At 40.2% G+C, this 14,500-nt stretch overlaps 1 protein-coding gene across 2 annotated transcripts in view; it reads left to right on the top strand.

The window, feature by feature from the left end:
* LOC132825797 (fibrillin-2-like) overlaps positions 1 to 14,500 on the top strand; it is a 327,149-nt gene that overhangs the window by 19,049 nt on the left and 293,600 nt on the right. For both annotated transcript variants that reach the window (XM_060841289.1, XM_060841280.1), the window contains exons 3-5: positions 1,180 to 1,278; positions 1,645 to 1,740; positions 5,481 to 5,576. In XM_060841289.1, the coding sequence (XP_060697272.1) occupies positions 1,227 to 1,278; positions 1,645 to 1,740; positions 5,481 to 5,576 (244 nt within the window). In that variant the 5' untranslated portion in view covers positions 1,180 to 1,226. The remainder of the gene's footprint in view (positions 1 to 1,179; positions 1,279 to 1,644; positions 1,741 to 5,480; positions 5,577 to 14,500) is intronic.

Genomic DNA, 14,500 nt, shown 5'->3' with positions numbered 1-14,500 from the left:
TGTGACTTTTCACCAGAGTTTGGTGGGTCTCCACAGTTGCTGCATGACCTGCTGAGCATCTGTCCCATTTCATTTAAATTGTTTAATTTTGTATTAATTCAAACAATAATTAACATCTGAAGGGATGAGACACCAAATGGTAAGAGTTAATTTTTAGTTCCAAAGATGTTGTTTGGTAGAAACATTAGATTTAAAAAATCACTTAGACTTGTTTGGACAAGCCATAACCTAATTTGGTGTGCCTATTGGATTTAGTTAATAAGGACTACAACTTCATATCTTTCCAATTACTTGTTTACCACAATGTTCTGCAGGACACTGGTGTAGCACATTTTTTGAGGAGCAGGGTAACTTTGCCAGAAACACCTTGATTCCTACATGTAACAGTGTCTGACCAGAGAAAAGACATGGCTATCCAACTTACTTTGAGAACTAGGGCATATAGTTTGAGAAGTAGAACATAGAACACAGAACATTCCAGCACAGTACAAGCCCTTTGGCCCTCGATATTGTGCCAACTTGTGGAACCAATCTGAAGCTGATCTAACCTACACTCTTCCATTTTCATCCATATGTTTATCTAATGACCATTTAAATGTCCTTAAAGTTGGCGAGTCTACTACTGTTGCAGGCAATGCATTTCACGCCTCTACCATTTTCTGAGTAAAGAAACTACCTCTGACATCTATCCTCTAACTATCACCTCCCCCCCCCAACTCATTTAAAGCTATGTCCCTTCGTGCTAGCCATCACCATGTGAAGAAAAGAAATTAGGCCCAGACCTTTCAGGAGAGATGTTAGGAAGCACTTCTACGCACAAAGGGTGGGAGAGACTTGGAACTTTTCCACAAACAGCAGTGGATGCTGGATCAATTATTACATTTAAATTTGAGTTAAGTAATTGCTTGTGAAGCAAAGATATTAAGAGGTATGGGCCAAAGGGAGGTATATGGAGTTAGGTCACAGATCAATCATGATCTCATTGATTGGCAGAATGGGCTCGCAGGGCTGAATGGCCTCCTCCTGTTCCTATGTATTCGTTAATTATCACAGCTACTAATTGTCTCGTCATTCTCTCTGTCAGAAATTCCAGGCCACCACACAGTCAGCTGCAGCAAACACTCTCTTGAAAATGAAATTTCCTTCATCCACTAATTGTTTTCTGCTTCTCCCTTGTAGCTATCTGTCGAAATACCTGTGGTGATGGATTCTGTTCACGCCCCAACATGTGCACTTGCTCCAATGGACAAATCTCACCGAGCTGCGGAACAAAATCTAGTAGGTTTCCAAACACGTTCTTGCACAATCTTAGAATTGGTGTTAACTTTGTGTAGAGCTATCAGAGGCAAGTAACAGTTTAGATTATGTATCTCAGCAACTCACAATATAAGGTGCAGTACTTTATGTGACAGTTATTTTATAAATCAATGGATTAATGATTATATCTTTTGTTATAATTCACTGGCTTGCAAAACACTGTGGCAGCTTGGTCTGTTTTATAACAGAATCAACCTGATTTATTTTTGTTCCAGAATCCACATTAAAAGAAGCATAATCAATGTCGATAGATCATAATATGATTGTAGCCATCATTTTTACAGTGGTGTGTATGGGAGATTAATAATAAACAAAGACCCTTTCTAGTTCAACAGTGCAACATCAGATGTATGAATGGAGGGAATTGTGCTGAAGATCATTGCCAGTGCCAGAAAGGATACACAGGAACTCACTGTGGACAACGTAAGTAGATTTTATTGATGGATATGTGATGGAAATCACAGTTCAACAAGATTAGAGTGCTCTACAGAAATCTAGATCTAAGAACATTTTGACATTAAATTCCACAATCAAATTTAATCAGTTTTAATCTGCAGACACATTCTTTGCTGTCATTATACACATAATTTAAAAAAATTGTTACTTTAATAAACTGAGTAGTAGGCATTCCTCTTGACACTGTTTGTATCAAGTGGAGAAGTTTGATTTTAAAAAATATCGAGTATTTTGAAGACCTCAGAAACCTTTGTGATCTCCTTGCATTCAGGACTCGTGATATAAAACCTGCTGCAAGGAAAATGTTTCTTCTTTGGGAATAGTTAAAGGCTAATCGGACCGATAATCTCCCCCACTCTATAACACCACAGGTTACATTTTGAATTTGTGCTCTTGACAAAGTTTTGTCAGTTAGAGACACCTGCAGGGAATTCAGGTGCAGAGCTTGGTGAATCAGTTTCTTGCTTAGTGCATGTTCCCATCCACAGGTTTCAGTCGATGGTAAGTGATAGGTGTGAGAGTCTGGCATGATGACCTTCAAACACAAATTCTTTGGTCTACAATCCTGTCTGTTGAATATCAGCATTTAGAGATCCCACTCAATCTCTACTTTTATACAAGAAGTCTGTATCTTGTCTTGAACTTTTTTCCATCTGTGTTGTTCAGTTCCTTTCACTAAATTAGTTCCCCAAGGTATTTTAATTTCATAAAAAAACAACAAATTAATGATCTCTTCATATTAATGTTACTAATAAGGGTCTTGGGATTTTTCATATTGTTCCATGCATTTTCAAAAAGAGATGAAGCAATACATTTTAAATTTACAATTTTTAAATTAGAATCATCACAGATAATCACTCTCCTTCCAGGGTCCTCCAGTTCTTTCCTCAAGGTGGCAATTTGTATTGAGTTACTTTCATGACGGACAGTTAATAAAATTAAGCTTAACAATATTTTAGGTACAGTTATAATTCCTGACTTTCTTTGTCATCTTATTTCTGATACCATAACAGCTTCTTGAAATGATGTTAGAGTCACTGGTTCTGATCTCATCTTTTCTGGATTGGTGGAGATGGATATATGTGGGTGATGACCATCTGGATTATGTAGAAGCCTTGGATACAGGTGGAACCTCTCGATGGTGTTTCACCTTCTGATGAGTTGATTCCCTGCTGCCCCAGAATCTATGTGAAAGCCCCTGACCACGAGTTCGGGCTGAGACTTGGGTCAGATACACCAGTACTTACTGGATACTTACCCAGGCAATGTTAGACAGATTAGATTCCCTACAGCATGGAAACAGGTCTTTCGGCTCAAAAAGTCCACACCGACCCAGTGAAGGGTAACCCATTCAGACCCATTCCCCTACCCTATATTTACCCGTGAGTTGGCAACTTAGCATGGCCAATTCACCTGGCCTGCACACCTTTGGACTGTGGGAGAAAACTGGAGCACTCGGAGAAAACCCGCGCAGACACGGGGAAATTATACAAATTCCACACAGACTGTCGCCCGAAAGGGGAGCCGAACGCGGGTCCCTGGTGCTGTGAGGCAGCAATGCTAACCAATGAGCCACCGAGCTGGCCCAGGTTAATCCCTTCTCTTTTGGCTCTATAACTCAACAGAGCAACACAAGCAACTCCTCACCTATAAACCCCATCCACATGACTATCTTGATCAGATCCATGTCCCCCACTCCCAACACCCCGATTACTTATCCACTCTCCTGATCAGACCTGGTTCTTTTCCCTGATCATTAGGTTATGTACTGACCGAAACCATTACTCTGTCCATTTGACAATGCGCAAACCCAATTCTCCGAAACTATTTGATGATTCACTAGCCAGACCCAAACACAGCCACCTAAATTCCTGTTGACACTCAGCTACCTCCCTGTTCACACCCAACTTTCCCTGGCCCCTGAGAAATCTATCCCCTGAGCACGTGAACCACTACCTGATTTTCCAAATTATTGCCCTATCAGGCCAAATTACCCTTTGGCCACCTGGCTGTCCCTGACCATCCAAACTGCTCTGTAACCAGATGAAACTGCCTCCTGACCAGTTCTCATTGTTCCTTAGCCAAACCCAATTACCTTCCTGACCAATCCCAGATCCAAACTAACTCTGCCCAAACTCAACTGCTCCTTGACCAGACCTCATTAACCTCCTGAAAAGGTTTGTTCAAAAGGATCTACTCTGGAATGTGTACAAGCCTCTTTCTTCTTGAGCTCGGACTGGAAGACAAGGATGAAAATGGGTAACACTGTCTATTTGGGGAAATAATTTGCAGGCAAAGGCAATGAATTTAGCACCGATGCCAACTGGAAGATCTAGACCAATATTTTAACAGAAGCATATATTAATTAAAAGTTTTGTATTCATTTGTTACTCCATCAATAAATTGCATTGGAGGTTTTCCTGAATTTGTCAGAAAAAAATTGTTGATACCAATTTTTCTGTCATCCACTTTCCTACCCATGACCATAAGGTGCAATGCCCATAATGTTTTCTCCAGTAACGACAGTACAGTAAGGACAGTGTAGTCAGGACAATACAGTAAGGACAGGGCAAAAGTGAGGACTGCAGATGCTGGAAACCAGAGTTTAGATTAGAGTGGTGCTGGAAAAGCACAGCAGGTCAGGCAGCATCCGCGGAGCAGGAAATTGACATTTGAGGCAAAAGCCCTTCATCAGGATTCCTGATGAAGGGCTTTTGCCCAAATCGTCAATTTTCCTGCTCCTCGCATGCTGCCTGACCTGCTGTGCTTTTCCAGCACCACTCTAAAGTACAGTAAGGACAGTACAGTCAGAACAGTGCCATCAAGACAGTACAGCGAGGACAGTACTAAAAAGACAGTGCGATAAGGACAGAACGGTCAGGACAGTACCATAAGGACAGTATGGTTAGGCCAGTACCATCAAGACAGTACAGCCAGGACAGTACCATAAGGACAGTGCCATAAGGACAGCATGGTTAGGACAGTACAGTCAGGGCAGTTCAGTCAGGGCAGTACTGTATGGACAGTATGGTTAGGACAGTGCAGTCAGGACAGTGCAGTAAAGACAGAACTGTGATTGTCTCTGCAGATTTTGTCTTACCTACCACCAATATCTTTCCATGCTTACTTGCTAGAAAGTGTGTTTATAAATGGACATGGATGGCTGAGTCAGACATTCACTGTTAAAAAAATTGTAGAGATATGTGAAGAATGTACTGGCATATTACTGATAGAAGTTCCTGTTAGACAGTTTCATCTTACACTTTCTTAGAACTGAAAACTGGAAAATATTATGTCCCCTTTGCAACACTTGGGCTGCGGTTTTATACTGGCTCAGGTTGATTAAACTGTACTAACCTTGACAAATATTCCTTATTAGGTAGCAACGTTACGTTTTTGGTGAGTCTGTTAAGGTAGAAGTTCATTATCCTTTTATATCACGCAATGCACAGTATGGTTCTTCAATAAAATAGTATTCCAAAGAAATTGACTTCAGTGTGATAATTTCCGTGAGGACTTTTCAATCAAATTAATTGCAGGTGGACATCTGTAGAAACCATTGAAGCATTTTCCTGAATATTCCCTAGTGGAGGCTGGGAATTTCATTGAGTGGTCTGTGTTCTCTGCCAGTGTTCAGCAAAACATTTGGAAAATGCTGTTATTTGTAAAACATTTGTAAAACACTGTTATTTCTGTTTGTGTCACAGCTGTCTGTGAAACCGGTTGCCAGAATGGTGGTCGGTGTATCGGTCCAAACCGATGTGCCTGTGTGTATGGATTTACTGGTCCGCAGTGTGAGAGAGGTAAGGACGAATAACCTTTGACTTCTGCAGACAGAGATTCAGTCAATTCAATGAGCAATGTTTGAAAGTGATAAAGATTCTTTGAAATGAACATAGATAAGGAAATGTGAGAACAGATACTTCCATTTGAAAACTAATCTAATATGCTGTTATGGATACAAATGCTTGACTGTATTCAAATCATTGAAAGAAATGTCAAGCAAAACTTGCAAGCATTGTTTGTTTTACTGCAAAATAACTTTAGAGTACAGATTGGAATGTCATCAATCTATGACAAACCTCTCTGGTAGAAATGTTATTAATTTTTGACCATTTAAAATGCACCATTTAAAATTTTTGCATAATTAATACTGAAGCTTGAACTCTATGATGTGTTAACTCTTACTTGTTTTGTACTGCAATCTGCTCTTAGCAAATGTCTTTTTGAAAGACTGTTGTTGTATTAATTGATAATTTTAAAAATATTGTTAATGTATGTGGAGGTTCAATCCTAAGTAAGTATCATTGTGAATCAAAAACACTGAGAGAATACATGAAGATGATTATTTTGCACTCCAAAGGGGAAATGTCGCTATAATAAAAACTTTTCTGAAATCTGTTCATGGGTATGCTGAGCGACATTTCACGATACTTTTCAAATTGATGTTCAGAGAGAAATTTGGGTATCATTATGCAAGTATAGAAGAAGTTAGCAATGCAAGGAAATCAAATGATTATGAGAAAAGATAGCATGTTGATCTTTATTGCAAGGGAATTAGAGCAGAGGAAGAAAATAAATATTTTGCTTTAACTTTGGTGGGACCATATCTAGAATATTTTGAGCAATTTTAATCTCCTTATTTAAGGAAGAAAATACTTGCATTGAAGATTCATTAAATTTGTTCTGGGATAAGAGGTTTGTGTTATCTTCAGACAATGAGTAAGCTGAGTCTATATACTTTGGAGTTGGTAAAATAAGAGGTGATCTCATTGAAACATTCAAGGTTACAAAACAGCTTGACACTGAGAGATTGTTTTTGTCTGGGTGTGGAATCTAGAAGAAAGGGCACTGTTTCAGGAAAACAGGGGTCAATCATTTAAGACTTCAATGACGAGATGTTTCTTCATTTCAAAGGTTTGTCAACCTTTGGAGTTCTAACCCCGAGAGATTTGTGGATGCGCCCATCTTTGAATACATTTAGATTGGCATACGCAGATTTCTCATCTCTCAGAGAAACGAAGGATATAGAGAATGAGTGGGAAGGTGGGAAATCAGCAGCTAGTTTGTACACAGTGAGATCCCATTAGCATCAGATATATGAAAATCCAGCCAACCTGCTGGTGATGATTGAAGGGAGGCTCTTGACAGGACACAAAGAAATCACATCCAAGTCTTTATTTTATTGTTTCATGAGATATTTTACAATTGTCTCTTTGGGCTTCAGATTAAAAGATCATTCACAAACAATGATCAGCCGAGGTTCTGTTCCCAAGTTGGCAATGGGACTTGAACTTTCTAATGCAGCTTGGCCAGTTGGGTGAAATTGATTTAAAGTTAGGAATAATTGTTCATTTAGATTGCTCCCATGGTTTCTAAAAGAAGTCTAGAGTTCAAAATAATGTCCAAGATTATATCTGACATTAAAGTATATTGAAGATGTATCTCCGGCCTATCACCCTCACCTTAACCTCCTTCCACCTAACGCATTTTCAACGCCCCTCCCCCAAGTCCCTCCTCCCTATCTTTTATCTTAGCCTGCTTGGCATACTTTCTTCATGCTTGAAGAAGGGCTCATGCCCGAAACGTCGATTCTCCTGCTCCTTGGATGCTGCCTGACCTGCTGCGCTTTTCCAGCAACACATTTTCAGCTCTGATCTCCAGCATCTGCAGTCCTCACTTTCTCCTATTGAAGATGTAGCCTATATAACAGATTTCACAGCTAAAGAAAGAATTTTATAACAAGATAATAAACCTTACTTTAGGAATGAAAGAACTGGTTGGGTTTGATTTGACTTATAAAGGAAAACAGGTAAGTCCTTTGATCTAGTTTCTTTCATGTTTGCATGGTGTTTGTTCCATAACCAGATCCAGCATTAACTGTCAGGTTTTCACAATGTTGGCATACATCAGAATAAAAAAAACAACAGAAAAATGATGTTCTAGTGAAAAAAATGAAATGCTAGTTTGTCAATGAAACTTACAAACCAGAAAAACAAAAGATTGCAACAGTCATTTCATGAAAGACATTCTTTGGCGTTATTCCCAATGCTTTTCCTGGCATTGGCAAGGCAGCAGATGGCAGTTTTATTGTAGCTGTACAGAGCGGATGCAGACTACAGCAAGCAAAATGATAACAGCAGAGCGTATGTTACTCAACGAAACCACATCAAAGTACATAACCTTCAGTGGGGCGAGTGTTGCTTGACCCATTTGCTCATCCTACTACACTGTGGTGCAGATGTGGCTCCAGCTGTTGTACTACTTACCAGACGTAAACTAGTGGGAAACATCAAACCAAGCTCAATATCTAAGTCTGCATATACACTAAAATGTTCAAGTTAAGAAGATCAGATTGAATTATTAGCAATATTGTTTAGCTTTTGTGCATTTTCAGGACAGCAGTCAAATACCCTGTGCATTGTTCATGTTCTGGGAATATTCGATTGTTCATGAGAGGCTGTTTGAATACACAGCTGCAGGACTAAGCCATATTTGACTTTTAGGCACAGAATAATTGTCCTGGCACATCTGTTCAAAATGAGCCTGCGTTATGAAGAATATAATTTCTAAAAGAAAGTTGAAAGAATTCCTGAGTCTCCAATTTCAGCCTGTAGTCTGAATTACAAAAGCTCTTTCCAAAGCACATTTTTGCGTTGTGGAATGACAACGTAAACAATGCTTGAATAATTATAGTCACGTTACATCTTCTGTCTGCTCGTTTGGAAATATTAAAACATTTCTGAGATTGGTGCAAACTCAATATTTGTTGAGACCCTCAATTTTAGTTTGAAGGAGCTCATTGTAATTAATGAAAGTTTAGTGATTTTCAATCTATTCAGAATGAGAACAAGTAGAGGATTTTGTGCAGTGATAAATTAGCTGTTAATTGGGGTGAAATTGATTTACGTGACCATCTTCAAGAACATATTGTTCTTGAAAGTAGGAATTGGGGAAAAATTTATTTTGTTTGTTTGATTGAAATGGTCAGCTCACTCATGGCATACACCAGAAGGTGGAAGCCCAAAGCTTAATTGAAATTGGACATTATCTTTAACTGAGTGATAATTTCAGTAAACGAGCAGTGAGGCAGCTTTCCAGGTTTCTCTATATCTTGGGTATCAAACTCAGTTTAAAAGTTGTGTCTGATCCAACAACTTGACATATGTTGTGAGCAACATTCAGTCAAAGTTATTGGGCCCACTGGGACCACTGAAAAACTACCTGAGAAAGGACAGTGTATTTTCTCTTCTGTTGAATGTAGAAGATCAGGGATCATTCCCTCAACTCCAGAGCACTCCCATGGCCCACACAAGCTGCTGTAGGCCTTTCTCCTGCTACTTTGGACATGAAGCTTCTGATGTCTCCAGAGAATTTTTCATCTCCGTTTCCTTGGTTCCCATTTGTTCACCAGTGGAAACCATCTTTCACTAAGATCAAAGGTTTGATTCCTTTACTGGCTGCTACTCTTAGGAGCATACAGCTGCTGCTTCTCATGAGGTATCCCTTACAGCATCCCTTTCCATTCCAGTCCGAGCCCATAATAACTTACCTACACTTGCCCTTAGGGAAAGAATGAACTTGTGGTATCACCACTCGACTATTAACCCAGAAACTCAGTGAATATCCTGGGGACCCAGATTTAAATCCCACCCCTGCCGCTGAATTCAATAAAGAATCTGGAATTAAGCGTCTAATGATAACCGTGAAAACATTATAGATTTTCAGAAAAACCCATCTGCTTCACTTCTGTCCTTTAGGGAAGAAAATCTGCCATCCATATCTGGTCTGGTCTACAAGTAACCCCAGGCGAGGTTAGGATGTCTTTGACTCTAAATTGACCTCTGGGCAATTAGGAATAAGGAATAAATGCTGGCCTAGCTAAAGAGGCCCACATCCCATGAGTAAATACAATAAAAGAACTATATTTAACTTCTCCTTGAAATCATTCAATGTTTTCCAGCAATTTGGCGGTGGAGTAGGGCTTCTGAGCTCAGGGCATGTCTGCTCCATCTGCTTTTCTTTTGTTTTCTTTTTCTCTCCCTTTTCTAATTTTTTCCTCTTTCTATCTTATTTTACCTACCCCTTGCTGAAGAGCTCAGTGGTAGTAAGTAGGCCCAGTGTGGACCTGAGGCAGCAGCACTGGAGAGAGTGTTTCCCACTGGTATCTGTGTCCAGCACAGAATCGTGGAGGGAGGTGGTAGTGGAGGTGAGTTTGGGCCCAGTACGAGACCCAGCCACATCAGCAGGTGAGTCTGAAGCAGACTCATGATAGCCGAGTCAAGTTAGGACCAGTGCAGTATCCAGCAGCATCAGTGGTCTCTGGTGAGGGCCAGTGAGGACCCATAGTGGTGAGGGTAGCGATGGAGGTGAGATGTTGTACCGGCAATGGTGACGGCGAAGGAGACTCCTGGCCTGGCTATCAGGCCCATGGCCTGTGGTGGAGCACTCAATGAGAAGGACTGTATAGTTAGACAGTTTTCTTTACTTTTTTATTCTTCTATATATGGTAGTTTTGGTTTATTTTTCTGTGTTTTGAGATGGTGGCGAAGAGTGGTAACATTATACAATCTTTATCCCTGTATTTTGTGGCAAAACACATGTGACAATCAATAAATCAAATCAACTTAAATGTTTTGGCCTCAACTGATTTCAGTGGCAGGGAATTTCACAGGCCGTACTCGTGGATTGTGAGCCTTGGATCTGGATTGCCAGTCATCAGGAACACCCTTTACCCTGTCCAGCCCCGTTAGAATTTCAGGGGGTTCCATGAAATCCTCCTCATTCTTCTAATCTCCAATGAATATCGTCCTAACCGATCTACTTGACATTCAGACATGAGTCCTGCCCTGCCAGGAATCAGTCTGGTGGATCGCTGTTGCACTCCCTCCATAGGCAGAACATCCTTTCTCAGATAAGGAGATAAAACAGTACACAAGGCACAGGTGTGGCTTCACCGAGGCCCTGTACAATTACAGTAAGACCTGCCTGCTCCTGTACTCAGGAGCTTCTGTAATCCTCTCACGGTGAAGTCCAGTATACCATCTGCTTGCTGCACCAGCATGTTTACTTTCAGCACCTGATGTACAAGGACACCCAGGTCTTATTACACTGCCCCACCCCTTTTTCCCAATCTATTGCAAATCAAGTAATAACGTGCTGAATATTGCAAGAATGTTCTTAAAAACGGAATACAGCAGCCCAGTATATACAATGATCTGATCTAGCCCAGTACAATGAAACGATTTGAAATTCTGGATTCTGTGCCTTATCTCCCGCTGATGTTGGTCTGCCGATCGGATAATAATGTTGAAATACACCTTCGGTTGTGTAATCTCTGAGGGGAGTGATTTTACATTGTGCTGAGCGTGCCACCTTATAATTAATTCCCCAGTAAATTTTGAAGTAAATTCACAATAAGAAGATTGGGGCACAGAGGATGTTATTCAGAGCATCAATCAAGGATTACATTGTTACTTTATATCCTGAGGTTAAAGCTGGGGGCTTCACAGGAATTACACTTCAATGCATTTCAGTTTGGGAATCTCTCATCTAAAGAAATGTTTAAATTGTTACATGTTTTGCTGATCGTAGCCTCGATACATGGAGGTCATTTCTTTCAAATTAGCTATAAATTAGGGATTTGAAAGGATCCCTTTGCAACTTGGGCTAAACGGGGCCTCCTGAAATCTTCTGAAGTGAACAGAGTACAGCCTTATTGTAATTTTTGTTTCACAAACAGGCATTTCTCTCTTCACTGACCATAATCCAACCATTATCAAATTCATTGCTTTGTTAGAAATGAAGAACAAACCAGATGATTAATTCATGATTTAACATTGGCTGTATCTGTTCTAAGTATGGATAACTGAAGTACCTTTATTTTTGTAATTATTCTTTGTGATTTCGCTATTGTGTTGGTATTGTTGACAAGGTGTTGATTTATTATTGTTGATTTGAATTGCTGAATGAGGAATTGAATGAGTACGCCACAGGCCAATTTATTCACTTTGCAGAATGTATACTTTAACATGTGACTTATATTTCACAATTCATAGAGAGTCATAATATAATATTTACAAAACAGTATAGTTAAGGTTTCAATTTTTTTTAAAAGCAGGAAAGGAGGAGATATGAAAGCACTTTAATTTACTACCATTTTGGTAAATTAAGAGTCTCATAGTTTGTGCGGATGTTATCTGTAATTGATGGAATGTTATCATTTGAATAATTCAATGTAGTAAGGAGAAGGGAAACTATAGCAGTAAGGTATACGGTTGCTCAGAAAGGACACAAATGTATCGTTCCTGAGAGAACGTTCGTCATTCAGTAGGAAATTCAGAAGAGAATCCGTCTTTGCCTGGACTGGGGAGAATTCTGAACCGTTTGACAGAGAGTGATTCAAGTGAATGATTATCGATGCATTAAAGGGAGAGCTGGGCTGGAAAGGAAGGGGGAAGGAATACAGAGTTATGATGATTCTAGAAGATGGACAATGCATGCAAGATCAACTGGAGCATAAACACTAGTGGAAATGGCCAATTTCGATAAAAACCAAAAAGAACTGTGGATGCTGGAAATCAGAAACTGCCCTGTTTTTCTAATCAGCCTATGCAGAGATGTTATTCCACAGCTTGAGAACAGGTGGGACTTGAACCGAGATCTGGTCCAGATGGAGAGACACTACCTCAAGAGCCCAACTAAAGTACTTCTCTTAATTGTTGACGTCGATTAAGTGCTCATGTTTCACATGACTTGATCAATGTCCTTCCCCAAGCCATCGATTCTCGCGCTAATCTCTTGTTTCCTTTCTGCGCCCACGTGTCCTACAGGTGATGGGCCTACTGCATCTCTCCATAGAGCTTGCAGAATTACCACTTGTGTCCATTTACACAGAACATTGCTGGAAAATTCCAGTTCATCTCTGAATGCCCAGAGTGAAGCTGCATCAGGAACTTGTTGGAATCACCCAGGCCACCCACTGATGATGATTTTTCAAGCTGTTGCAGCTGGTCATTGTCAGATGTAATTTGCTGAATCTGCTGTGTTTGACTGTGACAAACATGAATGAGATCAATGTTACAGTCTAGAAGCTTTGGTGTTGCACCTGACAGTTTTATTCCTTGGAGGATCAGAATAATATGTAGCTCTTTGAATGCAGCTAGATCAATTATAGAAGGTTGATATTCAGGCTGTTTTTAGCCCAATGTCCTCTGGTAAAACATATACCTACATGCATTTTGAAGTGAAAGATGTTGTCTGGAGGGTAAGACAAGCCACACCTCGTACAAGATTTGGATGTGTTGCTGAACCTATTAATGTCTGCAATGGTAGTTATACAGTCAGCAGCTGAAAATGTTGCTGATCTTCAACTTGGGTTCTTCTAGCTGTGTGAGGCTGGTGTTCTCTGTGGGTTTCTCAAGGTCTGCTTTTCTGAAGGATTTAATGGGTGTTGAGGCGGTGAACAGTCCCATAAACCTTTCAGCTAAATGAGCTTCAGTGAAATCACACTCCATACCTTCGCAATGACATCTGTATTTTATAGTTACTGTTCCCTAGAGGATCTTTTACTTTGAGATTATTTATGAAGCCTGCCTCATTACACATTACCAGATCCAGACTTGCCTGATCCATGGAGGAGTACACAACTTGCTATTCCAGGAAATTGGCATGAGTGCACTCTATGAATTAGTTTTCCCAGTTTCCAGAAAGATTAAACTCACCCATAATGAATGCATTACCTTTTACCCTCATTATCTCCTGATTTAATTTCTCTCCTATAGCACAGCTACTGTTAGGGACAGTGTACAGATGACTCCCACCAGGTATTCTTCTTGTTATTACTTGTGGTTCCACCTGACCCATAATAATTTTTCGCTCTTTTACCTACTCCATCTCATACTAACAATGCAACCCCACCACTCTTTCATTCTTATTTGTCCTTTCGAAAAGTTGAATATTTAGTTCTCAATTTTGATCTCCATGTAAGCATGTCTCTTTAATGGCTAAAGACCATAACCATTAGCCTCTATTTGGGCATTTTTAAAATTTTGGTCTGAATACCACATATATTTAAGTAAACAGCCTTTCATTTGCCTTTTTACTTCCTCCCCTCCAACCCTATTTGCTGCTGTTTTCTTAAGCTTGCACACTCTGTCTATTCCTGCATTCTGGGTGTCATCATCAAAATAGTTGCTCTTCAATGCCGCTGTTTCTTATGTTTTGTAAACTTTCACCCTTTCAAGCTCTCCAACCTTCCCCACACCCCTCCCCTCCCACCACCACACCCCCTCCCCACCTCTAATTAGTTTAAGTCCTTCTCCCCAGCCCTGGAACATCTCCTATCTAGCCCAGTACTAGTGCCAGTGTCTCATCAGCTGAACCACCTTCTCACACTTTAAACCCCATGTTCAATGCCAGGCATATGAGACACTTGCCTTTATCAGTTGAGGTATAGATTAGAAGAACAAAGAGCTGTACAGAATTTTGGTGAGGCCACAGTTGGAGTACTGTGTACAGATCTGGTCCCCACACTGTAGGAAGGATGGGATTGTCCTGGAGGAGGTGCAGAGAAGATTCTCCAGGATGTTGCTTGGGAGGGAGCACATCAGCGATGAGGAGAGGCTGGATAAGCTCAGGTCATTTCCTTTGGAGCAGAGAATACTGAGAAGGGACCTAGTGAAGGTGTCTTAAGATTAATAAGGTGTGTGATATCCAGCCTCTGAAT

This window comes from Hemiscyllium ocellatum, chromosome 2 (genome assembly GCF_020745735.1).
Source record: "Hemiscyllium ocellatum isolate sHemOce1 chromosome 2, sHemOce1.pat.X.cur, whole genome shotgun sequence".
Lineage (NCBI taxonomy): Eukaryota > Metazoa > Chordata > Chondrichthyes > Orectolobiformes > Hemiscylliidae > Hemiscyllium > Hemiscyllium ocellatum.
This window is presented reverse-complemented; position numbering and strand designations above follow the sequence as displayed.